The sequence below is a fragment of the Trachemys scripta genome, chromosome 14 (assembly GCF_013100865.1).
Source record: "Trachemys scripta elegans isolate TJP31775 chromosome 14, CAS_Tse_1.0, whole genome shotgun sequence".
Classification (NCBI taxonomy): domain Eukaryota; kingdom Metazoa; phylum Chordata; order Testudines; family Emydidae; genus Trachemys; species Trachemys scripta.
The window spans coordinates 11,801,707-11,825,873 of NC_048311.1; the positions used below are offsets into that span (position 1 = coordinate 11,801,707).

Here is a 24,167-nt window from a genome sequence, read left to right on the forward strand (position 1 = left end):
AGCACAGGACCCTTGGGTAAGACTGCAGGTATTTTCCCATCCTTTATATTTGCTTATCCAAAAAGAGTTTTAAATTAACAAAGTGTTTAAATCTTACATACGTATATTAAGCATTTTTGTTCAGGTGGATAAACTACATTTCCACCAGCATTACTTAATGCTGTAGTTCCCACTCGCAAGAATTTTGCCTTTCCAAAGAGAAATTGCTGCAGTATTCCCTATGTTTAGCATAGAAAAAAATACAGTAATGTTAATTATTTGCAAAGGCATTCGTGAATTATGACGACTGTAGCTAGACTTCAGCATACTACACTTGGCAGCGTTTGGAATAATTTCACTTTTGAACAAGATACTGTAGCTGCTACTAGAAGACATTGTTATGCAAATGTAATTAACAAGAGAGAGTCCTCATCCTGGCTGCTAGGGTGACAGCTATCATAAAAATGGTCACAGTTCAAGGTAACTGCACCTGTATTCCCTGTGTATGGCCCAGCAACGGCACCCAGTCCAGACTTCTGGCTCCCAGTTGTTACCTCTCTTGGGTGGAAACCTAAATCTCTCCTCCTCCAGCCTGGAAAGCTCCTGGTCAGAACAGTTCCCTGACTATACTGTGACCTCCCTAGCAAAGACAGACTGCTTAAGCAGGCCTACATTACTTCTCTTCTCTGTGTAATTGCCACTTAAGTTAGCACACAGCTCTTTCTAAGCAAACTCATTTATTCTTAATGTAAAAGCATTAGATAAAAACATATTACTAAACCAATAAAAGAACCTACATGAGTGATAATAAGATGACCAGAGATCATCCCCCCTCACTCCAGCAATGGCTCTGGTTGGCTTGTTTTGGTCCATCAAACCACATTCAGTGTTTTTCCTGTAGTCACAAGTTCAACACAGCTTCAGCTAAGAACCAGCCCACTCATGGCTCTTAGAGTCACTCCTTTAACCCATTTGAGTATTTGAAGCCACCATAAATAGGTAATCAGTCAGACAATGCTCACGACAGCTTCAAAAAGGATGGATGCACAGGTAGGTCAGGAAACCCCCTTATTTCTTTGTCTAGCCCATTGTTTCATACTGTCATTTGAAGCACAATACTGTCCTACGCTTTACATTAGCCATGCCTTCCCCTTAAAGAAGTTACATAAAATCCCACATCAAATACTTGAATACATACAATGAACTCATAAAATACTTACCTAATTCAACAACATTAAGTTAGGATATTGCAGAATATTGTCATAGAAGTCACAAACACCACTGCACAATTTGGCAGCGTGTATTAAAAAGATGCCTGGGACTAGAACAAAAGGGGCATTATGGGTCACAACTCAAGTACATTGACAGAACTGAATGCAGAAGCATTTACAGTACCTTGATTTAGCCAATATGAATTTTTTTGTATAAGCCCCAAATTACCACCACTTTCTCTGGAAACATTCTGCAAGCTACACATTCTGAGAAGTGCTTCTCATCAAATGAGTTTGCAGACTGCTGTACCAAGTAAGCAGCTAATAATACCTGGTACAATACTTTGTCTCTAGATGCATCACTTCAAAGTCTGTCAGGGAGATGGATCCTGGGAGCATTCACTAGTAACAGGTTGCTATTTCAGCTAGAATTCTAGCTTCTTGGTCATTTTGTAGCAGATACATACGATCAGCGAAGATCTATTAGCTCCATGAGCAAGTATGAGACAAAGGGACAAGACTGACAGTGCTATTTGACAGAAGTGTATTCAATCTCAAAGCAAGAAAATTTCAGCTATCACATGAAGTAGCTTGCAATTTCCACTCACCCTTTTGGCCTGTTCAAGTTGTTCAGAGAGCTCCTCCAGTGCAGTAGCATGTCTTTGTCTGATTTCCTGTATTTGAGCTTCATGGTTCTTGGTTTCTTCTTCAATAGCTTTCTTCAGTTCAGCCACTTCCTGCTCACGCTTTGTCCTGGAGAAAGCATTATAATACAGTAGAACCTCAGAGTTACGAACACCTTGGGAATGGCGGTTGTTTGTAATTCTGAACAAAATGTTATGGTTGTTCTTTCAAAAGTCTACAACTGAACATAGACTTAAAACAGCTTTGAAACTTTACTATGCAGAAGAAATATGCTGCTTTCCATTTTTTTTAGTAGTTTATATTTGCTTTTTTTGTCTCTGCTGCTGCCTGATTGTATACTTTTAGTTCCAAATGAGGTGTGTAGTTGACTGGTCAGTTTGCAACTCTGGTGTTCATAACTCTGATGTTCTACTGTAGATTATTAAAGCTCAACATTTTACAGTCTAGTTTAGTCCTCATTTAAGCACATTTTCTTTTTGAACTTGTGTCTCTTGCTGTCTACCTGAAGTGTTACAGTGGTTTCCACAGCAGCATAATACAGCAGTGTTCACAATCCATACCTGGGGGGTGAAGAGGGGGGAAGAGAGAGGAAGGGCAGGGGGAGATGAAGAATGGTTTCACAATTAATGATTTAGAGTTGGTAGACCTGGATTTTATTTCCTGCTCTACCAGGCTCACTGTAGGACCTCGGCAAGTCACTTCACCTCTCAGTTTCCCCATCTGTGTTTTTTTGCAATTAATATTTTCCTTCCTCAAAAGGTACTGAGGTGTAATTCATTAGTTTTGGTAAAATACTTTGCAATTGTCAGCTGGAAAGAGCTACATGGTGAAATTATTAAAGCCAAAAATCTTTACTGAAATTAGTTTCAAGCTAAGGTTAGATAAAACATCTTTATGAAATAACTTTTTTCTCTTTAAATTAAACCTGGACTTTAAACAGTATCTTTTTAAATGTGCTGGTCACCCACCTCAATTCTTGCTGTGCTGCAGTGGTATCCAAGGTGTCTTCCAGCTCAGTCTTCAGTGCCTCCAGCTCCTCACTTAGGTCTCTCTTCTGCTTTTCAGCCTTGTTGCGTGATGCCTTCTCAGATTCAAGGTCCTCCTGGAGTTCTGCAATCTGAGCTTGCAACTCTCGTATTAGTTTCAGTGCATTGTTCTTCTGAACTGCTTCTTCATCACCTCTGTTAAAGATGGACACAGGATAAGGAATGGGCAAGAATAAGATTCCACCTTTAATATCAGATAAGACTTATTCACTACCAGTTCTCATAAAGGAATTTGAGTTAATGGAACAGAAACATCAACGATCAAAATGCACCTTTAAACAAACATGTACATTTTTAGTGTATTGAAACTAGTACCTCAGTTATTAAGAGAGATACTTAGGGATGTTGGGCATTAAAGTTGCCTTACTTCCAGTCTTCCAATTCTCTAACGCCTATACTAAATTCTCCCCAAAATTCATATCTCATCAGTATACTAATCATGATTCATGAAAACTGACATATCTTTTGCAGTTGTGACTCTATTGCACACTGTATTTTTTAATAGTGTGACTAAGTTGTGAATTTTTGGTAAGAAACTTAAGTATAGCAGCAAGATTATTTTAAAATAGTGACCAGAGTGGGGAGAGCCAGCACAGAGCTGATTTTAAAGGCCCAACAGCCAGGAAGGTGAAAGAGCAGTTCCATTACCAGCAATTCTGCCACATTTAATATCCCAAGCAACTGAATGGAAAATTGGCAGAGTTGCCCAAGTAGATCAATTGTTTTAAAAACAGATTGTTTGGTGTAAAATAATCAGTTAAACAAAGTAACCGTAGTATATTTTGGTGTTGCCAAACCCATATCAATAACCAGAAATTAAATTTAAAACAGTCAGCCACCCCCAAACCGAGGTTAACATCACACACACACACATTCCCAACCCAATTTCTTACTGTGCAGAATTTTATGTGGTTCGTGTCAGAGAGAAAATGCAAATTCTTGAATATTTCTTGAGGAATGGCAAAGCCACTGACTGACTTATGATTAAGTGGTCTTGCGCTCTTGATGCTGAATTGTAATATGCCAACTGCAGTCCTTTTAAAATGAAGTGGGTTGGTAAGTTAAAGGCTCTTTTGCAGAGTAAGCCTAGCATACAAATGCAAAACCTCTTTCTTTTTACTACAAACTGTGAAAAGGAACATACTGATAAGGCCAGATTCTCATTTATCTGAAAGCTCCTTTATGCTACTCTGACAGTCTAGAGGTGCTTTGGGGTACATGTACACAGTGCTTCATGGCAGTGCTCCTGTCAGCCCAGGCTGACAGACATGGGGTTGTGGGGCTCACGCTACCGCTCTAAGAATAGCTGTGTAGACAGCTCTTTGAAGTTGCAGCTTGGGCCAGAGCTCCAGCTCTGAGGCTCACCCCTGAGCAGCAACTTTAAAGAGCTGTCTACACAGCTATTTTTAGAGCAGTAGTGTGAGCCCTGCAACCCCATGTCTGGGCTGGAGGACTCGCTGCTGCAGGCTGTGTAGACATACCTTTTGTGTAAATAAGAACCTGTCTCACAGCCTTAATACCATCCTGGCTTTGCAGTTAGTCTGCAATACAGAAGCAACTTACTCAGCTAGGAAACCTCAGCAGTCTCAAAATAAAAAGCAGCAATTCGTGCTATACTAGCTTCCCCTACTTCCAACTCCACTCAGTATAATCTTGAAAATGGATTAAAGATATATCTGAAATAAAATCCTATTGATTTTATCTATGCACAAACCCTACCAGTCTCTGACCTGGCAAGAGCAGCCTGCAGCTCCTCTTCTTTCTTGGCTAGTTGGATCTTTAGCTCTTCAATCTGGGCTTGCAGCTCAGCTATTTGGTCCTGAAGGTCTGTTGTTTCTCCGTCAAGTTTTCTTTTAGCTTTTTCCAGTTCTTGACGGGTCTTCTCTTCCTTTTTCAAGCGCTCTTTAGAAGGATGAGAAGATACTCAATACAACTCTTTCAGTACATTGTATAGAAAGATGGCAAAAAGCCTGCAGATAGCAATTTTATTGGTTATGGACAAATGAATGATAAACTACTAATTCTTTTAATATCAGTAGGGGGATCATTTTAATCCTCTTTTCCTGAAAGTCTGCTTTGCATAACTAGGTTAAGACAGTAGAGCACCTGGGTTTCTCCCTTTTCTCTGAAACAATCAGATGGAAGGATTTTGGTGCCTCTCCATTTCCAGTTTCATTCCTTCTTGGTTAGCAGCGTCTGTCAAGCTTTCAGGCAAGTACGATTAAAATTTGTCCTTTTGCAATATCTACAACAGACTGTCGGGTCTCTAATGGCAGTACTCCGGGAAACACTTTAAGGGACAAAAGAGGACATGTACCCCACCCACAGCCCTAGTAATCAGTCACCTGTTGGGGGTGGGGAGGAGAGAAAGATTTTCTCCCTTTTTTGTATTTCCAGAGAAAGCTCCCTGATGGAAGTACTACTCCAAAGACAGAAGCCAAAGCCTGCATCAGCCAAAACCTGCAGTGTCTAGCCTACATTTACTTAAGTGAATGTATGGAGAGTATGTACACAGGGCTTATCCACTGTTGATGCTCCTTCCCTCTCTACTGACAATATGGCGATTGCGGTGGGCTTTGATTATAGCTAGTCAAGAGATTTATACTATTCTGTATGCTTCCTCAATGCAAGCTTTGATCCATTTTCCAATGGCATATCTAGATGTTTTAAGGTCCTTTGAATACAATGAATAGGGTGTACATCCCAAGTGGCTCTGTTCTTGACAGGTAGTATTTCAAAGCCCTTCTGAAGTCTAACTTATGCCACAGCTTTTCTTTCCCAGCCTGCAGTTTGAGGACAGAAACAGAGAAGGGCTAGGATTTAAATGGAAGGGCAAACGGACCGAGTTTCTTTCTCAAAGTCATAACAAAAAGGACAACCTTGCCCTGATGGAAAACGAGGAACAGGGTCAGATGCAAGAAGACTGCAATTTCCCCAGCCCTGCTGGAAAAGGTGATCAACAAAATGCATCTAAGATCCAGGAAATGATGGTCAACTGATGACGGGAGGGTCAAAAGATGGTTTGTGTTGCTTTTGGAAGACTAGGCCAAAGCTCTGCTGGAGAATGATGCTGCTTTAAAAAATGTGAGATAGTTTTCACAAGCACCTATGTCACTTGGGAGCCCAGTCAATGAGACTTTTGAAAATTTTACTGCAGAAACTAGCAGAGCTGATGCCATTATCCTCCCATCCACAAACACCCTTAAAGCAGGGAGGAACAAGGTTTGGACCATTAAGGAATTGTGAGCCAACCTAGATTTTCTCCAAGAGGAGTTAACTATGATATTTGCTCTTCTAGTTGAGATCTTGTCCTGAACCATGCTGTGAAAATTGAACAAACCCGGTAATAGGCAAAGAAAGTGCTTTTGCAAAAGTGCAATGTAGTCTATGCTACCTTAAAGGAGATACCCCTCCAGTTCTTACAGTGTTCTGTCACAAACCAGGCAGAGAGAGTTTGGATGTGTTGAGGCATGGGTGTACCACTGAGCCCTGTTAGAGAAGATCTGGCATACAGGCAGGTTAAGTCAGTTCCCCTAGGACAAGATGTCTGCATACCAGGCCCTCTGAAGCCAGGGGAATTTGTAAGTAAGGTGGGACTCCCACCATATGGTGGTCATCATGGACTGGAGCTTTCTGCTTTGGGTACTTACTGCAGAACTGGTAATGCTGCTTTTCTGTGGCACAGACAATTCCCCAGTTGGCATACCACACAAACTAGTGTCAGGTGGGAATACTCCTCTCTTTCAGGAATTATTTCTCATGGGGCATTTGGATTTGCTGAGCCACCAGCTTGCAGGTTCATACCCTGTCTGATGTGCAAGGCTCTCAAGACAAAGTCCTCCTGTTCAGATGGGCAGAGAAGAAAAGTTTAGGAGCTTGGGTACCTCCTGGTTGGTTTCAATACATGAACTCAAACGTCTTGATAAGGTTTGTCATTACCTTGCAAAAGGCTACTCTTGACAGCATTTGCGAGAAGTGCCTTTCCTTGGACACTCCCTGAACTAACTTGTGTTGAATTCTCACAATGGAATACAGGTCTTCTCCCAGAGGGCCTCAAGGGGAGCCTTTCAAAAAGGCACAAATAAAAGTCTGAAATTCTCCCGTTCCACACCTCCCTGCTCCCAGAGTGCCATCCTGCCTGCAGAAGCAGATGGTAGCAGGGTAACATTGAACCAGGACTAATAAGACTGCTTTTCAAGATGTTAGGTGAAACTGTAGGATCAGATTGAGCATTTGAAGGCTCTCCAATGAAGACGACTCTGCCTTGCTTGGTGTCGGTCTATGAATCCAGATGAGTAGCACTTGCACTGGTCAAAGGCTCTCTTTCTCATGACTGACTACCAGGCCTCAAAGTCTCAGGTGCTGCCCCCAAGTCACTACCAAGACATCTTATTACTTTGTCCTGCTGCAGAAAGGTGAACTGAACTGAGGTAATTTCTCTCCCCCCCCATAAATGCTTCACTTTTGCCTACTAAGGGGAGCCCTCTGGCGAGACACAGAATTTCAAAGATACTGTTTTTTCTTGGGGCAGGGCTTGACTGAACCCACATGAAGGGACAGATGCCCTATGTCAGTAAAGCCATTTGATATTTTGTATAATTTTCCAGGCAGCCTTGAGAAGACAGGTTTACTATCAGGAGATGAGCAAGCTGTCTCTATGATCTTTCTGCAATGAAGGGTGAAACAAGGAGGGATCTCCCCCAGGAATAACGGAAGATCACTGGAGTTCAAAAATCCTCAGGAAATAGTGAACTTCATTGATGGAAGGCATTTCTGGTAAGAATCCCAATCCTGCTAGAACACCAATTTAGCAGTTTCTAAAGGACAACATTTTGGTTCCAAGTAAGAGGAAATATTTCACTTCCAGACAAGTTATGGAACAACCAAAGGAAGCAGTGGAGACAAGGGCAGATCTGGCAATTACCTGAATCAGAGTTTTATTTCCAGGGGAGGGGGTGATTGCTATGGCAAGTTGTTACCTTGAAGTGACAGAGGCAGAGTAACATGAAGCCTCTGGAGACAGCTTCAGAAATATCTTAGAAGGGGTCTTGAGTTTATGCCTGGGCTTCCAGGAAGATTTGGTTAATTCACTTGAGTATGTCAGGAGATGGGACAGGGTTCAGAAAGACTGAAAAATCCCTTCCCTTACAGAGCTCAAAGTCCTTATCCTCCTCATTCTATGCCAATCTTCTCTGGATGACAGGTTTCAGAGTAACAGCCGTGTTAGTCTGGATGACAGCTCTCTCCTTATACTGCTGCCAGCTGAGTGGGCTGGTTCCATCAGACCCTCCTCCACCCCATTGTCTGGCCCAATGACAGAGGCCTGAAGAGGTCACAGCATGAGTAGAATGTACTGAGTGCAGCAGCTTACAAACCTCTGTGGCAACAAGCATAGTGACTAGGGATTTTCTACTTAGAAAAAGTTCTCAGGCTCTGATTTCATGCTTTACTGCATTCAGAATAGGGTCTTGGGTGTCCTCAAGTCACTTTCCTGCAGCTGACTTCTTGAGAAGCAAGACTCAGACTAAGTAGTCCTCCCTGGAGGACACCAAAGTCCTTAAACCAAATTGTTCATTGGTTTAGTGGTTTAGATGGGAAGGAGAACTGCAAGGTCTGTGCTACAAGATGACTCAATCATTATATTAAAAATAATGGAAATGGACTGGGGCTGAAGTGTTTAAGTGACACCCATTTTGTGATTAGGGAACCTAAATGAGTCATCTGAATTATATGAGCCTTCTTAAATCATCTGCAGTATTGCTCTAATAAATATAAACTGTAGGCTATTTATACTGAAGCTATTTGAGAGGAAATAATTATACTTTCCTTGGGCAAGGAGGGCAAGAGTGCTTACTGCATATCAACTTTAGCTTTCCATTTTAAAAAATGGTCCTCACAGTGCCCTGTAAGATCCACCAGTTTGTTGAGGCAAATCAGCAATGGCCAAAGCTGATTTACTCAGATGTTTAAACAAGCATTCTTTTCTAGTGAGTAACTAGTCTACTTATGTCCATTCTAAGGCTTTTGAGTATCTCAAAGCTGGTACAAAAAAGTCAGCTGCTACCCATATTTATTTCCATTTTTGCCCAACTGGAGAAGATTCAAATATTTCAATTCTTCCATAATCAAGTCAGTTGTAAAATATGAAGCAAAACTGCCCATAGTACAGAAGATGAGAAATTATTTCAAAATTAGGGGGCAGAGAGCAACACAGACTTTAAATATTGCACAACATTAAGTGTCAAGTCGGAGTTGCACAATAACCAGACATGATACAAAATGGCTTCTGGCTGTAAAACATCAACTCTAAGAGGAGATTACACAAAGTTTACTTAGCAAGTGGCTGCTTAGAAAACATTTTATGGTATTTCTTATAAAAACATAAGATATGAAACAAGTGTTAAGAGCAGAAAGGGAACCATTTTAGATAAACAGAGCATCAAGACAAGCAAAAGTTATTTAGAATTAGTTATTCATGAATGATTTCTGCTGGCCAAAATAACAAATATAATTAGCCTATAACATTACTAGGGCTGTCAATTAATCGCAGTTAACTCATGCGATTAACTCAAAAAATAAATCACGATTAATCGCAATTTTAATCACACTGTTAAACAATAGAATACCAACTGAAATGTATTAAATATTTTGGAAGTTTTTCTACATATTCATATATATATATTGTAGTCTGCGTTGTAATTGAAATCAAAGTGTGTATTTTTTATTACAAATATTTGCACTTAAAATGATAATCAAAAGAAATAGTATTTTTCAATTCACCTCATACAAGTACCGTAGTGCAATCTGTCATGAAACTGCAATTTATAAACAGATTTTTGTTACATAACTGCACTCAAAAACAAAAATGTAAAACTTCAGAGCCTACAAGTCCACTCAGTCCTACTTCTTGTTCAGCCAATTGCTAAGACAAACACGTTTGTTTACATTTACCAGAGATAATGCTGCCCTCTTATTTACAATGTCACCAGAAAGTGAGAACAGGCATTTGCATGGCACTTTTGTAGCTGGCATTGCAAGGTATTTACGTTCCAGATATGCTAAACATTTGTATGCCCCTTCATGCTTTGGCTATCATCCCAGAGGACATGCTTCCATGCTGATGATGCTCAATAAAAAAACAACAACGTGTTAATTAAATTTGTGACCAAACTCCTTGGAAAGAATTGTATGTCCCCTGCTGTTTCACATGCATTCATCCATATATTTCATGTTATAGCAGTCTTGGATGATGACCCAACATATGTTCCTTTTAATAACACTTTCACTGCAGATTTCACAAGGTACCAATGTGAGATTTCTAAAGATAGCTACAGCACTTGACCCAAGGTTTAAGAATCCGAAGTGCCTTCCCAAATCTGAGAGGGACAAGGTGTGGAAAATGCTTTCAGAAGACTTAAAAGAGCAACACTCCAATGTAGAAAATACAGAACCCGAACCGCCAAAAAGAAAATCAACCTTCTGCTGATGGCATCTGACTCAGATGATTAAAATGAACATGCGTCAGCCCGCACTGCTTTGGATTGTTATCAAGCAGAACCCATCATCAGCATGGACACATGTCCCCTGGAATGGTAACTGAAGCATGAAGGGACATACGAATCTTTAGTGCAGCTGGCTCGTAAATATCTTGCGATGCCAGCTACAACAGTGCCATGTAAAGGCCTGTTCTCACTTTCTGGTGACATTGTAAACAAGAAGCGGGCAGCAGTGTTTCCTGCAAATGTAAACAAACCTGTTTGTCTGAGCGATTGGCTGAACATGAAGTAGGACTGAGTAGACTTGCAGGCTCTACAATTTTACATTGTTTTATTTTTGAATGCAGGTTTTTTTTTTTTTTTTGCACATGATTCTACATTTGTAAGTTCAACCTTCATGATAAAGAGATTGCACTACAGTACTTGTATTAGGTGAATTGAAAAATATTATTTATTTTGTTTTTTTACAGTGCAAATACTTGTAATCAAAAATAAAGTGAGCACTGTACACTTTGTATTCTGTGTTGTAACTGAAATCAATATATTTGATAATTTAAAAAAAAATCAAAAATATTTAGATAAATGGTATTCTATTATTGTTTAACAGTGCGATTAATCGCGATTAAAAAAATTAATCACTTGACAGACCTAAACATTATTTTAGAAAACTGTCATCTGAATGTTTTTATCATATGAAATTGCAATTACCATCTGGAAAAGGCAAGCATCTTTTGCTATTATTAAAAAGATGTATCTAGCGCCTTGAATTTTTAAAGAAGTGTTTGTAAATTAAATGGGTTTCCAAAAGTGAGAAACTAATAGCGAAGACCAGCAATAGGTTAGTGTGGCCATATGACACATTAAAATTGGTGTGGCCAAATGCTATGCCAAAATAGAAGAAGTCTGATGCAAGTGGAACACGTAGCTAAAGAAGGGCTGCATGGACAATAAATAGCAGCTACTGAGGTATCCAAGCCCTCACAAAAGATGCACATTTTGGGGCATCTCCAACATATTAGTCATCACTCAGACTAGTGAACATAGAACCTCCATTTTACAAACACTAATCTTATGAATGACCAAGTTATACAAACCATTGTTTCCCACTGAAAAAAAACAAAACCATTAAGAAAGTGGTGTTGATGAAGAACAAGTCAACATTCATTCACATTCCAAAGCCCTCAATACACTGGAAATCAATTTGCAGCGGTTTGAAAGACAAGAAGAGAAAGATGAAGTGTGCCGTACTACAATTTATGCAGTACTATCCACTCTAATTTTGAGATGTTCAATTTTATGAATGCCTCAATCCCTAATTAGTTTATAAAACAGGAGTTCTACTGTACTCACATTTACTTTAAGTGACCTATTTATTACTTTCTATCATACATGTTAGAAGGCATATTCAAAAAGATCTCCAACCTTCCAAATCTGTGATCATCATTTCCTGTTTGTTCTTGAGTTTGGCCAAGTTTTTGGCCTTTTCTTCTTCTTCAGCCAGCTGAGAGGTGCACTCAGCAATTCTATCCTCTGTTAGTTTCTTTTCCTAGTTGATAAAAAGATTGACTGTTAGAGTATATAAAATGCCCCGAGGCACCAATAGAGTGTGACTCTAGGAATTCTGTATAGAAATCTTATACCTTAGTACAAGCTTTATTTCAACTGGCTGCAAGTTAGCATTACTGCTCAGTTTGACTAGTTGCCAAATAACGAAAGCCCTCATTTAACAGTGATTGGTGATTTGGGATGCCACGCCTAAGATATAATTTTTCGATAGTACCTGCTCAACACTTTTCTGAAAGTGCTGAGAACAAACCACTTGAAAGTGGAGCCCCCATAAAGGTGCCTCAAGTTGGGTACTCAAAAATTGGGGCACTCCAAAGCCTTAGCCATTGTTGACAATTTAGGCCTAAGAATATATATTGTATTTGCTATTGAGCACTGCATGAGAGCAAGTATGATAAATACTCCCAAAGATTCTTACTAAAAACTTTGCATTTTATATTTAGTCTGTAGGAAGCGGCTCAGGCCTGCCCCCCCCCCCCCCAATAAGATCACAGTACAAGGATAGTCTTGGAAGAATTGAGAATACATTGAAAAACCATGTTGACACTACCAGAAAGCCTGAAGTGTCCATTGAAAGCTGCCACCTCCCACATTTTCTTCTAACATGAGAGGTTTTACTTACATCACATACAGGTTTCTCACCTTCAAAAATTTGGAATTTTGGTCCTCTAAAAGTAGGATCTCTTCTTCCATCTTCTTGATTTTAGCTTCAGCAGTTACCTTTTCAAGCTGCAACTTCTGTCGAGCTCCTTCTTCCTCATCAAGTTGCTCTTCTAGGTCCTAAGAAAGAAAGCACAATTGCACCATGTTTTCCATATTTCACATCTGCTCCAAGTCACAGAAGCACAACGCTCCTCGCTATTTCTGAAGAGGCCCCCTTGCTTTCCAGAGTAAAGTGCTAACAATGAAAAGTGGCTTCAATTGTAGGAGCCTTCACCTAGTATAAGGCAACTTTATACTAGATAGTCATGATTGAATATACTACGTAAGTGCAAAGTTGTGCTTATAAATCTCAATTATATGATAAGTCAGGAAGTTCAAGTGTATGCTTTCCAAAGCAGCTAACACAGCCATGTTGCACACATTCTGTACTGCTGTATGGTATATTAACTTTAACAGATGCACACTCAGTGGGGCAGAGTATATGGCTCCCAGAAGGAATGCAAGCCACTTGGTCTGTGAAATGGCACTGTTTTTTTCGCATTTAATTTCCTTTTACGGCCCCCATCATATTAGGCTTTATTTATATCAAAGCTTCCCCAGAGAGCACTGCACACAAGCAAGCGTGTAAAGCTCGACACTGCTCATATGTGGGGAACAGCAGAAATGCCACTTCACAAACATTTAAATCTAAGTGTGGGAGGGATGGTTAAAAAGATATAGGAGGATGAGGAGAGGGATGCAGTGAAAGGAGCTTACTGGACCTCACAAAGGATCTAGGTCCCTAAGAGGGTTTCTGAGACTGGTAAAGCCATCTAGATATACATGTAAGTGCGCTGATATTAACAGCACTTTTCAACACTTCAGTTGCAGCCATGGTAACATCATACTATTTTCCATTCATTTACACTTGTTTCCCAATCAGTTTCTCCCACAAAACTTGGAAGACCACCTGAGTTCTTAAGGAAGAATGTGAAAGATTTTTAAGAGCACTTCCTGGCTTTCAGATGGCTGCGTGTTCCTTTACACCTGAGACTTTTTTGAAACTCTCCCCCAACTCAAGTCTGAAATAGAAGACCTAACCCACATCAAGATGCAGCCATGAGAGTGCAAAAGAAAATCTGAGCAACTTGGAGTGGACGAAATAGTCTTTGCACGCTTTGGTAAGACCTAGTGAATGGATTTCTCTATGATCACGAACAAGCATGAAACATTTCACTTCCATCTCTGAGGAAATCACATGGATCTTAGTTCCCACATGGAAGCACCTAGGCCCTGTGCAGTATATTCCCAATCCCCACTCCACTTCAAACTGTTTTAAAGCTCCCTCAAGAGCCATGCTGCCATCAACTCTCCACCTGCACTCGGTGCAACTCCCAAGAAAGCCTTTTTATTGTGAGTCTGCATATATATAACTCAGGGAAAATCCATGCTTGTTTGAAGAAGGATGATGTTGCAAACATTACCTACTCCTTTCTCCATCTTTTCACCAAGTACTCAAACTCATGAAGACCACAGAATTTGTACAAGATGCTAGGATATTGCTTTTCACTCCCCCACCTTTACCCCAAAGGAGCGATTGTCTCCACTCCTTTCATTCCTTCCAGGCAAAGTTACTGGAGGTGACAATATAGCTCTCATTATTTAGCATTCTGATCATATGTCCTTCCAATTGCAGCATACTGAGAGGAATACCTGAATATGTGCCTGCATCTTTTTCTTTTCATTTTGCAAGCCTTGGTTCCTTTCCTCTTCCTCCTCAACCCTGGATTCCAGATCATGCAGAATTTCTTCTAACTCTTGTTTTTTGGCAGCCAGACGGGCTCTCATCTCCTCAGCTTCAGCAAACAGCTCTGTCTCTGCCTGCAGCTGCTCCGCAAGAATGTTCTTTTCTTCTACTATCTGCAAATATTACAGAACAGCGAACCCTCAAGCTTCTCTACTGCTACGTTGCCAAAAAGCCTCACATGAAATTATAGACATGATAATTACAGAAGTTGAAAACGAATATGTACCCTTTTCCAATAAGTCACAGAAGTTAAAAGCATAAGACCTATTCTTTATCTGGTCCACCTTCTGTCTCACAACACTAGACTGTCTCCTAGAGGGTATTTTCTAAAGCTTTGTCCAGTTCAGTTTTTAGTTATTCATGTAATGGAGCTTCCCACTACACTTCCCCTGAGGAGACTACATCTGGTCTACCAGGAAGAAATAGTCTGACTAACCTATTTTACTTTACTCTTAATCTCAACTCATTACTTTTAGTTATTCCCTCCTACATCATCTTAAACAATTGCTCTCCTTCCTTGGCATTTACATCCTTTCAACACTTTTAGACAGTTTGACTTAAATCTCTGTTTAGCCAAATTATCCACATTTAGTCCTTTTGACAGTTTCTGCAATCAGTCTGTCTAGACTCTTGTCATTTGTTGCTCCCCTCTGAATTTCTTCTCATTTTTCCAAAACACTGTGCAGTTTTTTTTCTACTTTCTTTTTACACTGTATTCACCATCTTAGTACACGTTCCTTATTTTGGGCACTTCAGCGTCATGGGTGATGTCTTAGGTGCATATGAAGAGGAACTATCACCTTAGGATAGGATTCATCTGCTTAGGCCACCCAAATTCTCTTTTGCATTTTTTGCTACTGTATCAAAGAGCAAGCTCAAGTCTAATCTGATGTCCACTATTTCCTCTGGCTCTCTTGGAATAACAGCAGTAATCTGATTTTGGATTATTTTCCCTAGATTGAAATTCATTTTATTTCCTGCTCTGTAGATTCCGCAATATTAACTCCTGTCTTCTCCGATCAATAACCAATTAAGATTTTAAAATGACTGGACCAAACACCAATCACTATGACCTCATACAACATTTCTGCTCAATATGACACTTACATTCATCATTACTCTGATCCAGTTTCAGTTAGAAACAACCACAAAAAAACCAAACATCACATAAATCTGTTTCCTCACACGGGTGCTACAGAAAGTTTCCCGGCCTGAAAATTACACTTAAAGTGTTATTGTCACCATTCTTTTTTTCTGTGTTTAAAAAAAAAAAAAAAGGGGGGGGGGGGGGTCAAAATACCTTCCCCTCTGTTCTGAAGAAAGATGATTTGTCAGGTTTGGATATATACGTAAATGAGTGAAATCAACAAGTGGCCTCGTCTCACATAGTAGAGTTAATCACTTGCTGTATAATGCCCTCTGTCCACATTTGTCAAAAGGAGTTCTTCACACAAGAATCTAGGGTCAGTACCTGGCCATTAGAGGCTGATCTTTAGCACAACAAACCTGTTGATGTTTCCTCTCCATCTCCTCAAGTTCTGCCTCCACTTTTGTCTGTTTTTCCTTCACCTTCAGCAGCTCCTCATCCTTGGCCTGAAGTTCTTCTTCCTGTCGAGTAACCTGCAGAAGAGGCTTCACCTGCAATGGAATTAGAAAGTGAGTTGTGTTAATGGAGGAAAATGTGAAGCATAGTGTGCTACTTGCTTAACACAAGTTAAAGAACGTGACAGAAAACAGCCAACCTTTGTGAAGACTCTCCACCACTGCCAGTGCCTTAGTTTTAGATATGCTGCACAATTCCTCTGCAGGACTTTTAATGCACTTAACTGCTGCTGTTTTTTTGCAAAGGCCCTAAAGGCAGAAACAAAAACATTTTCCACACTCAGTAAGGCCAAGCATAATGTATATTTGTAGTCGTTAGGTGATCCACTCTGGAACACTTTTATACCACAACAGGCTGACTAACCCGATTTATGGGCAACAGAACTCTAAAGTGATCATTCCTCATCTAAGGATCAAGCTAATATCTGAGTTCAGCATTCACATTACAAAGAGCCTTTGAGATAGGCTGACCCTCTGTGCTAAAAGTCCCACAAACAGCCTCAAAGACTGAACTCTCCCTTGAATCCTAGAGGTGGCCCTCCAGGTTAGGTTTGAGACATACTGGTGGGGCAGGAGAGTTTTTGCTGTCCCTACCCATGCTATTAATAAAAATAATTGCATTTTTAAAGCCATCAATACATCACCACCCAAGCAATAATTAAGACATTCAATGGTAATGAAAATAAAATTACAATTTCATGCTAATCGCATAACCAACTTAGGGCTGGGCATTTGACTGGTCCAAAAATAAACTGGTCAACTGACCAAATATTGGTCAAATATTTTAAAACGCTGATATATTAGAACAGTAACAGAAAGGAGTAAGACACTATGGTCTCCAGTAGGCTTAGCTTTAGCTAGATAAAAATGTACCTGAGTTATTTCAACTCAAAAAATGTGAAACAATTAAATGAAATTTAAAAAAAAAAAAGAAAAGAAAAGAAAGAATGGCACCACATTGCAGTCAAAAACGGTAGGCTGCCACCTCTGTCAGGACATCCTTGCTGGACTATATAACTATGCTAAGTCGCATGATCTTCATTAAGTGTCAGTTTAGACTTGCAAGCTTGTCAATAGACATTATTTGACCAGCTTGTCAAACCTAAATCAACTATTACTAAAGATCGTACAATTTACCATGAACACACTTCTTTGGGTTAAGCCAAGTCTTCTTATAAGAAAGTATGTATTAGAACTTTAAAAGGATTAAGTTTAGACTTTAGATGGCCACTTAAGTTACCCATTCACTCACTTTCTGGCCAGGTATCCTCTGCAGACGGCTTGGAAGAAGATAATGATGTCTGTGATCTTCAGATCCCGTTCTTCTTCTAAATGTGCCAAGACACCAGCTCGGAAAAAAATCTTGCTCTGCCCAATTCTGTACAAGTTGGGGTCCAGCTCCAATGCTCTGATCTAAGAGGGAGGGAAATCAATTATTTAAAACAAAAATGCACAAAACAATGTATTTTAGATGTAAATCATTTAACATTTGCACCCAAAATATTACTAAATGCTTACCATTCGTTCACAAGCCTGCTTGCCATCCATAAACCCCTTAGGGATTGCATTAGGAGTAAGGATCTCATACCTGTAAGTCAAGTAAAGAACAAACCATTGGACCCAGTAATGAATCGCCACCAGCACAACCATACTAGCAAACTGGCATTGATTTTCTCTATTTCTAAACTGTAAGTCTGAGACTTTTCATACAAAAAAGGGAGATGAATGAACTGGCAGCCTCAATGTTTTCACCAGCAGCATGCGACAAGAAGTGAACCATTACCACCATGCGCACCCACTGGAAATGAGATACTGTTTGGAGGAGGAAAGGTTAATGTCCAGAAGCCAACTCAAGGAAATTTGGCATTTTAGACATTTAGGTACTTTATTCCTATACCTGTGAATACCCAAAAAGCATTTCAGAACTGACACACAAATACGCTAAAAAGAAAGAGGTCTGGGAAGTCTTTCCCTACACATTAACCAAAAGTGTGTTTGAAGTACTGCTTTTTGGAAGAAAGACCAAAATAGGCTGTTTACCCTGGGAAGCTCTGAATATCCAAACCCACTGGGGGAGGGGATGGGGACCGACTTCAAAAAGAGTTTCTCCAGAAAATATTTTTTTACACCATTGAAAAAGGAAGATACACCAAGGGCAAGATTTTCAAAAAATGTGTTTAAAAAAAAAAAAGCTTTAAAGTTTAAAGTTCCATTTTCAAAAGTAGCTTAGGCACCAAAACGCCCACGTCACTTTTGAAAAATAGGACTCTAGCACTTCACAATTTTGCCACAAAAGGACAAGATGTACTATTGCTAGCATTCCAGTTACTCTGTTGCGAAAATATAATCAGTATATTCAGTAGGCTTTTCTTAATAACACCTACTTAAAGTAAAGAGCCTTTGCACTCACACACAACTGTGCTTAACAGCACCAGGCAAAGTCACAAAAATGTGACCAACCCATATTCACATTCCTACTCTAAAAATCAAGAAAAAGAGCAAAGAAAACATTTTCCTCCATGAGACCTGAATGACACTACTCTGGCTTACTTTAAATATAATCAACATCTAAAGAAGTTTCAGGAAAAACAGTGTCTTTGCTGTTATTTTTGAAAGTCTGGAATCTTGGATGCCTGTGTGGAGAATGGTTTGGAACCACGTGGGAAGAGACATGAGATGGCAAAAGAAAGATGACTGGTGTTGGAAAGGGAAAATAGGAAGTAACACAAACACCCTCCCCTCAACACTTCAGCCTCAAACCACCTCCAGATCTCTTAAAAAAACAAAACAAAACAAAAAAACCAACCCACCCCACACCCTTGTGTAAGTTAAAAACAGTTTTAACCGGGGGTGGGGGGGTGGAGGAGGGCTCTGTAAAAACCCAAGCTGTCCATACTGGTACCTCTGTCTGAATTCCTGGAACACTATCCTGTTTGGAAAACCTTGTCGACAAATCCTTATTCCTTCCAGGACACCATTACAGCGAAGCTGATCTAAAACCAGGTGTGGATCCAGTTTTCCAGCCTGGACAAGGAGACAAAAGAATACCTTTATACTCTGAACTCCCATGAAGGAAAGACAGTTATTATAATTTTTCACAACAACTTCACCTATGTTCCATGTACACATGGAACAGAGGAGATATTCTGCCTTAAATACTCTCCCTATTTTGAAAGGAGGAATACAGCGAGCATCATTTATGAGGTCTCCATTCAGAACACAATGATTTTTAGTGCAAAAATTGCTAAGAGTACAACACTGGTGTTCAACCCATACCCTCTTCTCGTGGTTTGGAATGATGCAGCGCACAAAGTTGGGATTAGTGTTTCGGAGAGTTGCCATCAGTTTGGTGAGAGATTCCTTGTACAGTTGCCCAACAGTACGAAACATGCCCTTCTTGGTCTTGTATGCAGAGCCAAAAGCAGTCTCTGTCATACCAGTGACTTGATCCAGGCCCACAATACGGTCCACTGGGAATGACAAGAAAATAAAATTAAGCAGATCTTAACATTAGTCAGATATAAAAATATGCAGTACACAGGAGTGACAGTGCAGCAGCAAAAGCTTTGTGGAACAAATGGTAGAAGATGCTATCAGTAGACAAGGCAGTCACAGCATACGTTCGGGACACTGTGCAGAAGCAGTGGAATTGAAAGCCACAAACTTATATGGCAGAATACTGTAGCTTTGACAACTATGTACAAAAACATCCAGCTCTTTATTTTGAAGTTCTATATGCACCAATAAAGCCATTGTCTCTATTTTAAGTGAACTCTTGACTGATGAGCAAGAGAGCATTACTTGGAAACTGCAAGTTATGAATGATGTGAAAAAAGCTTATAAATAAGGCAAAATAATTCGAGGCTGAAAATTTTAAACTTTGAACTGCACAAACTCTGCACATCTTCTTAAATTAGAATAATCACATATGTTCTATACAGCTTAATACAATTAAATAAAAGCCCTGATGTATCCTGGAGACTAACTGAAAAGACGTTTCCTTTTAGCTCCTCTAAAGATGGTTATGATTTCAGTGAAAGAAAGGGGAGATAAATATGCTGGAGTTTTGCAAGGCCTTAATTATTTTAACAGTTGTTTATGTCAAACTGCACAGATTTCCTCAGCCAAAAATGCAATAGGTTTAAAGTATAAAAACTGCACAACAAAATTGCATAAAGGTGTCCCAAAGCCGCAATAAAGCATCAGAAGAAAGACTTCAGAAGAGAAAAAAATATCAAAAATACTCAGTAACTTAAATTTCTACTAGGTATCTCTACAGCTTTTTCTTCATGACGCATAAGAGTCTAAATGCAACTCAAAAGCCAAATTTCCAAAGTGAACCAACTCCAGACACCCTTTCTAATCTTTCATTTCTCATCCAAAAAGGTAGCTCAATACCTGGATGCTGGGAGCTGGCATTTCTCGTTATTGAGCTCTTATACAGTGTGCACTGATAATTCATCAGTTCCAAGCTAGCCAGCTAGAAACAAGTAATTATACTTTTGTTAAAACCTACAAGTCTATTTTTAAAAATAGATTCATTCAAACAAAACAATGCTTTTAGAATTGGTTCTGGCTACTTATTTCATATACAATATTTCATAAATGGCAATGTTTTATATTTCAAATTGGAACCAGTTTCTCATTTTCATAATTCATACATTCCAAGGTCAGAAGGGAACACTGTGATCATCTAGTTTGACTTCCTGTATGTCATAGGCCACAGAACTTCTCCAAAATAATTTCTAGAGCTGAAATTTTCGAAAAGCATCCAATCTTGAATTTAAAAAATTGCCAGTGTTAGAGAATCCATCATGCCCTCTGGTAAACTGTTCCAATGGTTAGTTACTTTCTGTTAAAAATTTATAACTTTTTCCAGTCTGAATTTGTCTATCTTTAACTTCCAGACATTGGATCATGTTATGAGTCTGTCTGATAGACTGAAGAGCCCAATATCAAATATTTATTCCCCATGCAGTACTTGTAGCCTTGTAGATCAAGTCACCCCTTACTCATCTCTTTGCTAAGCTAAATACAGAGATGTCCTTGAGTCTGTCACTCTCTCCAAGGCAGGTTTTCTAATTCTTTAGTCATTCTTGTGGTTCTTCTCTGAACCCTTCACAATTCAAGAAGGATGTTGATAAATTGGAGACACCAGAACTGGATAAAGTATTCCAGCAGCAGTTGCAACAGTGCAACACGCAAAGGTAAAATAATCTCTCTACTCTTATTTATGCATCCCAAGATTGCATTAGCCTTTTTGGCCACACTGCGAGCTTATGTTCAGCTGATTATCCTAGTAAGCAGTAACTCTGAAAAAGGTTTGGGGATCATGGTGGATAGAGTCCTGCATCCTGCACGTATGATTTACATCATTCTATTGCTGAAATTGAGATTAGAATCTGAATGTATATGGCGTAATGAGTTTGGACACCCTTTAGTAGGTGTAGTTTAGTGACAAGTGAACAAAATAAGTGGAAATTAGAGCCCAAATCTTACAAATACTAAACCACATGCTTAATTTTAAGCAGTGTAGTAGTTCCACTAGAGTCAATGGGACTACTCCTATACATGAGTTAATGTGTTTATAGGCTCATGTCCTAAAGGTTTAACTGAAAGCAAAATGCAAATCTAAACCAGAAGTGGGATTTAAAAGATCTTTAGCCATGCTACAGAGCATGCAATAAACCAGCAGTTTGTAAAATATTAGAAAGATGCTGTTGTCTGTTTGCACACAGTAACAACTAAACACACACAAACTTGCATTTTACATCTCCATGATAACAGAAACATTAAATCGTGTGGGTATAACCCAAGTTAGACATCTAGTTATATCTGAAAACTACAAAAATAAAAAACCTGTTCAGTTTTTTTTAAAAACACACAAAAGGTAAATGACAATGTCAGCTTTTCCTTAAAGGTAGCCAGTGAAATACAGTGGTAACTTAAAAACCTTTCAGCTGCCTTGGATAACTGTACAACATAACTTCAGTACTTATTTTAGGAAATTAATAGGAATACTGTTAGTTTACAGAAGTATAGGGAATACTGCAAGTAATGAGAGGTAATGTAAAACAAAACCTAAATTTAAGGGTGCCCATTATAAATTATTGTTGTGGGGTTTTTTTGGTTTGTTTTTTAAACTTTCACATACTCTTGTGGGGGTGTGAAGTAGAATTTAAGTGTTCTGGATGAACTTTCAAATAATGACAAACTGCAAATATCCATTCAACTCCTCACAAAACAAAACAAAAATCATCAAGGGAGAGTTTGTAGAAACAGCAAACAAAGAGCTCTTAAGTGAAAGCAAGTTTACAGGAGTTTGAAACGAGCCACTGTCCAACTGTATTTGTACCACTTAAAATGTTCACAAGTCAAATAACCCTTTTTTTTATTAAAGCACATAAGTGTTAAAATGCTTTAGTATTTTTCTTAAAGTTAGGCTGTGAACAAAGATGAGAATCCTGAAAAGCCTACAAGCGATTTCAAATACCTGTAGCTATCAGAGTATTGTTTCTATTGGAGAAGCAATTTGGCATCTCAAAATAGAAGTAGGAAGCAGTAATAAACCTTTTAATCTGCAATGCTTTAAGTGCAGTGCATAAAATATAAGATGCTATATGTACGCAGTAGCAATTGAATAGGTATGCACTCAAAGTCACTTGCCTTGTGGAAATATCTAAATTTAGCATGAAATGAACGGTTCGTGCAAGCCTATAAGCAAAAATGGTTTTCCTGTAGGTACAATCCTGCCTATGATTTTATATACATTCACCTGGTGCATCATGAAGACCAGTAATATTGTCATAGAAAGATGCTCTCTGAATATTCTGAATCTCTACGGTAGAGAAACAGCAAAAACAGAAAGACAGAAGAGCAGATACACAAGACACTTCAGTTAGTACACAGAACACATTTTAACAATCGCAAGCAAACTTTAAGTTGTGCTACAAAAGCAATTAGGCCACACATATTCCATGCACATTTCAGTAATCCTTAGAATCAAGCTTTGAGTATTAAACCCTGATGTGTTTTTAGGGGAAGTGGATTTACTTGAAAGGAAAAAGGGTTTTGGTTTTTTTAGAAGACAGATTTCAGAGTAATATACTTCATAAAACTCTCTGTAGCTGAATCACAAATTAAGTGTTCTTCATCCTATACATCAAATGGAAAACTCAATACTATGCCTATTGCTCAGGTGTCTTCTGTATCATAAAACAGACATTAGTTTGTTCCCAAATATGAAAATGTAGCATAATACACTCTGGGAGGGAGGGGGGACACACGTGAGGGAAATCAAAACCACAGTTCTTGCAAAGTGTTTCTATGGTTAACTGTGCTTTTTAAATTATTTTAGTGGGAGCTGTGAAAGATGATATGTTAGCTGATGTGCAGATAATTAGCTAAACAGCAATGCCAAGTCCATGGGAATTTTACTGCTTACAATGTTTTAATATGCTAATTAATTGTAATTTGCTTGAAAGAGATACAGACATATTGCACATCATTAGACACATGAAGCCCAATAAGGTGGGTTTTCATGAAAATAGCATTGTTAAGCAGCAGCACCACCAGAAGTGGCATCACCTGCCGCTCTTTATAGCAAGCCTGAAACTGACTAACTCCAAAGACTTTCAGCTAGAAGCAATAGTCAATACATGGCAATGAGTTGAAAAAGCAGCTAAATTAAGAGGTGGTGCATGTGCAAGGGACTGAATTCAGGGTCTAGGGAACAAACCAGCTCCCTCTGCTTATATTTTGGCTGTTTAATCGGGGCTAGCCTATTGGGATTAAGCTGCTATTATTTTCAACTATGGACCAGGAAAGAGTGTAAACAAAAAACTAATCCAAACAAGATTACATCTCAGATTATGATGAAATCTGCATTTAGACACAGTATATTCTCTTACCATCCTTCCAAAGCTCTGCAACAAATTTGTCAGAAGACTGATGCAAAAGGGTAGCCACATTGTCATTCAGAGGGTCCATGTTCTTCATCAGCCACTCATCTGCTTTGTAGTCTACCTGTAAAGAAGCAAGCAAAAAAGGTACATGTGGTGAGTTACTGGGATACTGCTATCTTGGGTTTTGTTTTCTGTTTTAACTAGTGTTTTCAAAAAGCTTCCCCCCCCCCCCCAAGAAAAACATCCTTTAAACAGTGTCTCTGAATTTT

General features: G+C 39.2%; 1 protein-coding gene across 6 annotated transcripts in view; it reads right to left on the bottom strand.

The window, feature by feature from the left end:
• The window catches only part of MYH10 (myosin heavy chain 10), a 154,808-nt gene that overhangs the window by 19,901 nt on the left and 110,740 nt on the right, over positions 1–24,167 (bottom strand). For all 6 annotated transcript variants that reach the window (XM_034790037.1, XM_034790036.1, XM_034790035.1 and 3 more), the window contains 13 exons: positions 23,905–24,019; positions 19,271–19,464; positions 18,897–19,018; positions 17,513–17,582; positions 17,247–17,407; positions 16,135–16,243; positions 15,899–16,030; positions 14,299–14,505; positions 12,586–12,723; positions 11,800–11,923; positions 4,612–4,783; positions 2,804–3,016; positions 1,799–1,943 (listed from right to left, as the gene is read on the bottom strand). In XM_034790037.1, the coding sequence (XP_034645928.1) occupies positions 1,799–1,943; positions 2,804–3,016; positions 4,612–4,783; positions 11,800–11,923; positions 12,586–12,723; positions 14,299–14,505; positions 15,899–16,030; positions 16,135–16,243; positions 17,247–17,407; positions 17,513–17,582; positions 18,897–19,018; positions 19,271–19,464; positions 23,905–24,019 (1,902 nt within the window). The remainder of the gene's footprint in view (positions 1–1,798; positions 1,944–2,803; positions 3,017–4,611; positions 4,784–11,799; positions 11,924–12,585; positions 12,724–14,298; positions 14,506–15,898; positions 16,031–16,134; positions 16,244–17,246; positions 17,408–17,512; positions 17,583–18,896; positions 19,019–19,270; positions 19,465–23,904; positions 24,020–24,167) is intronic.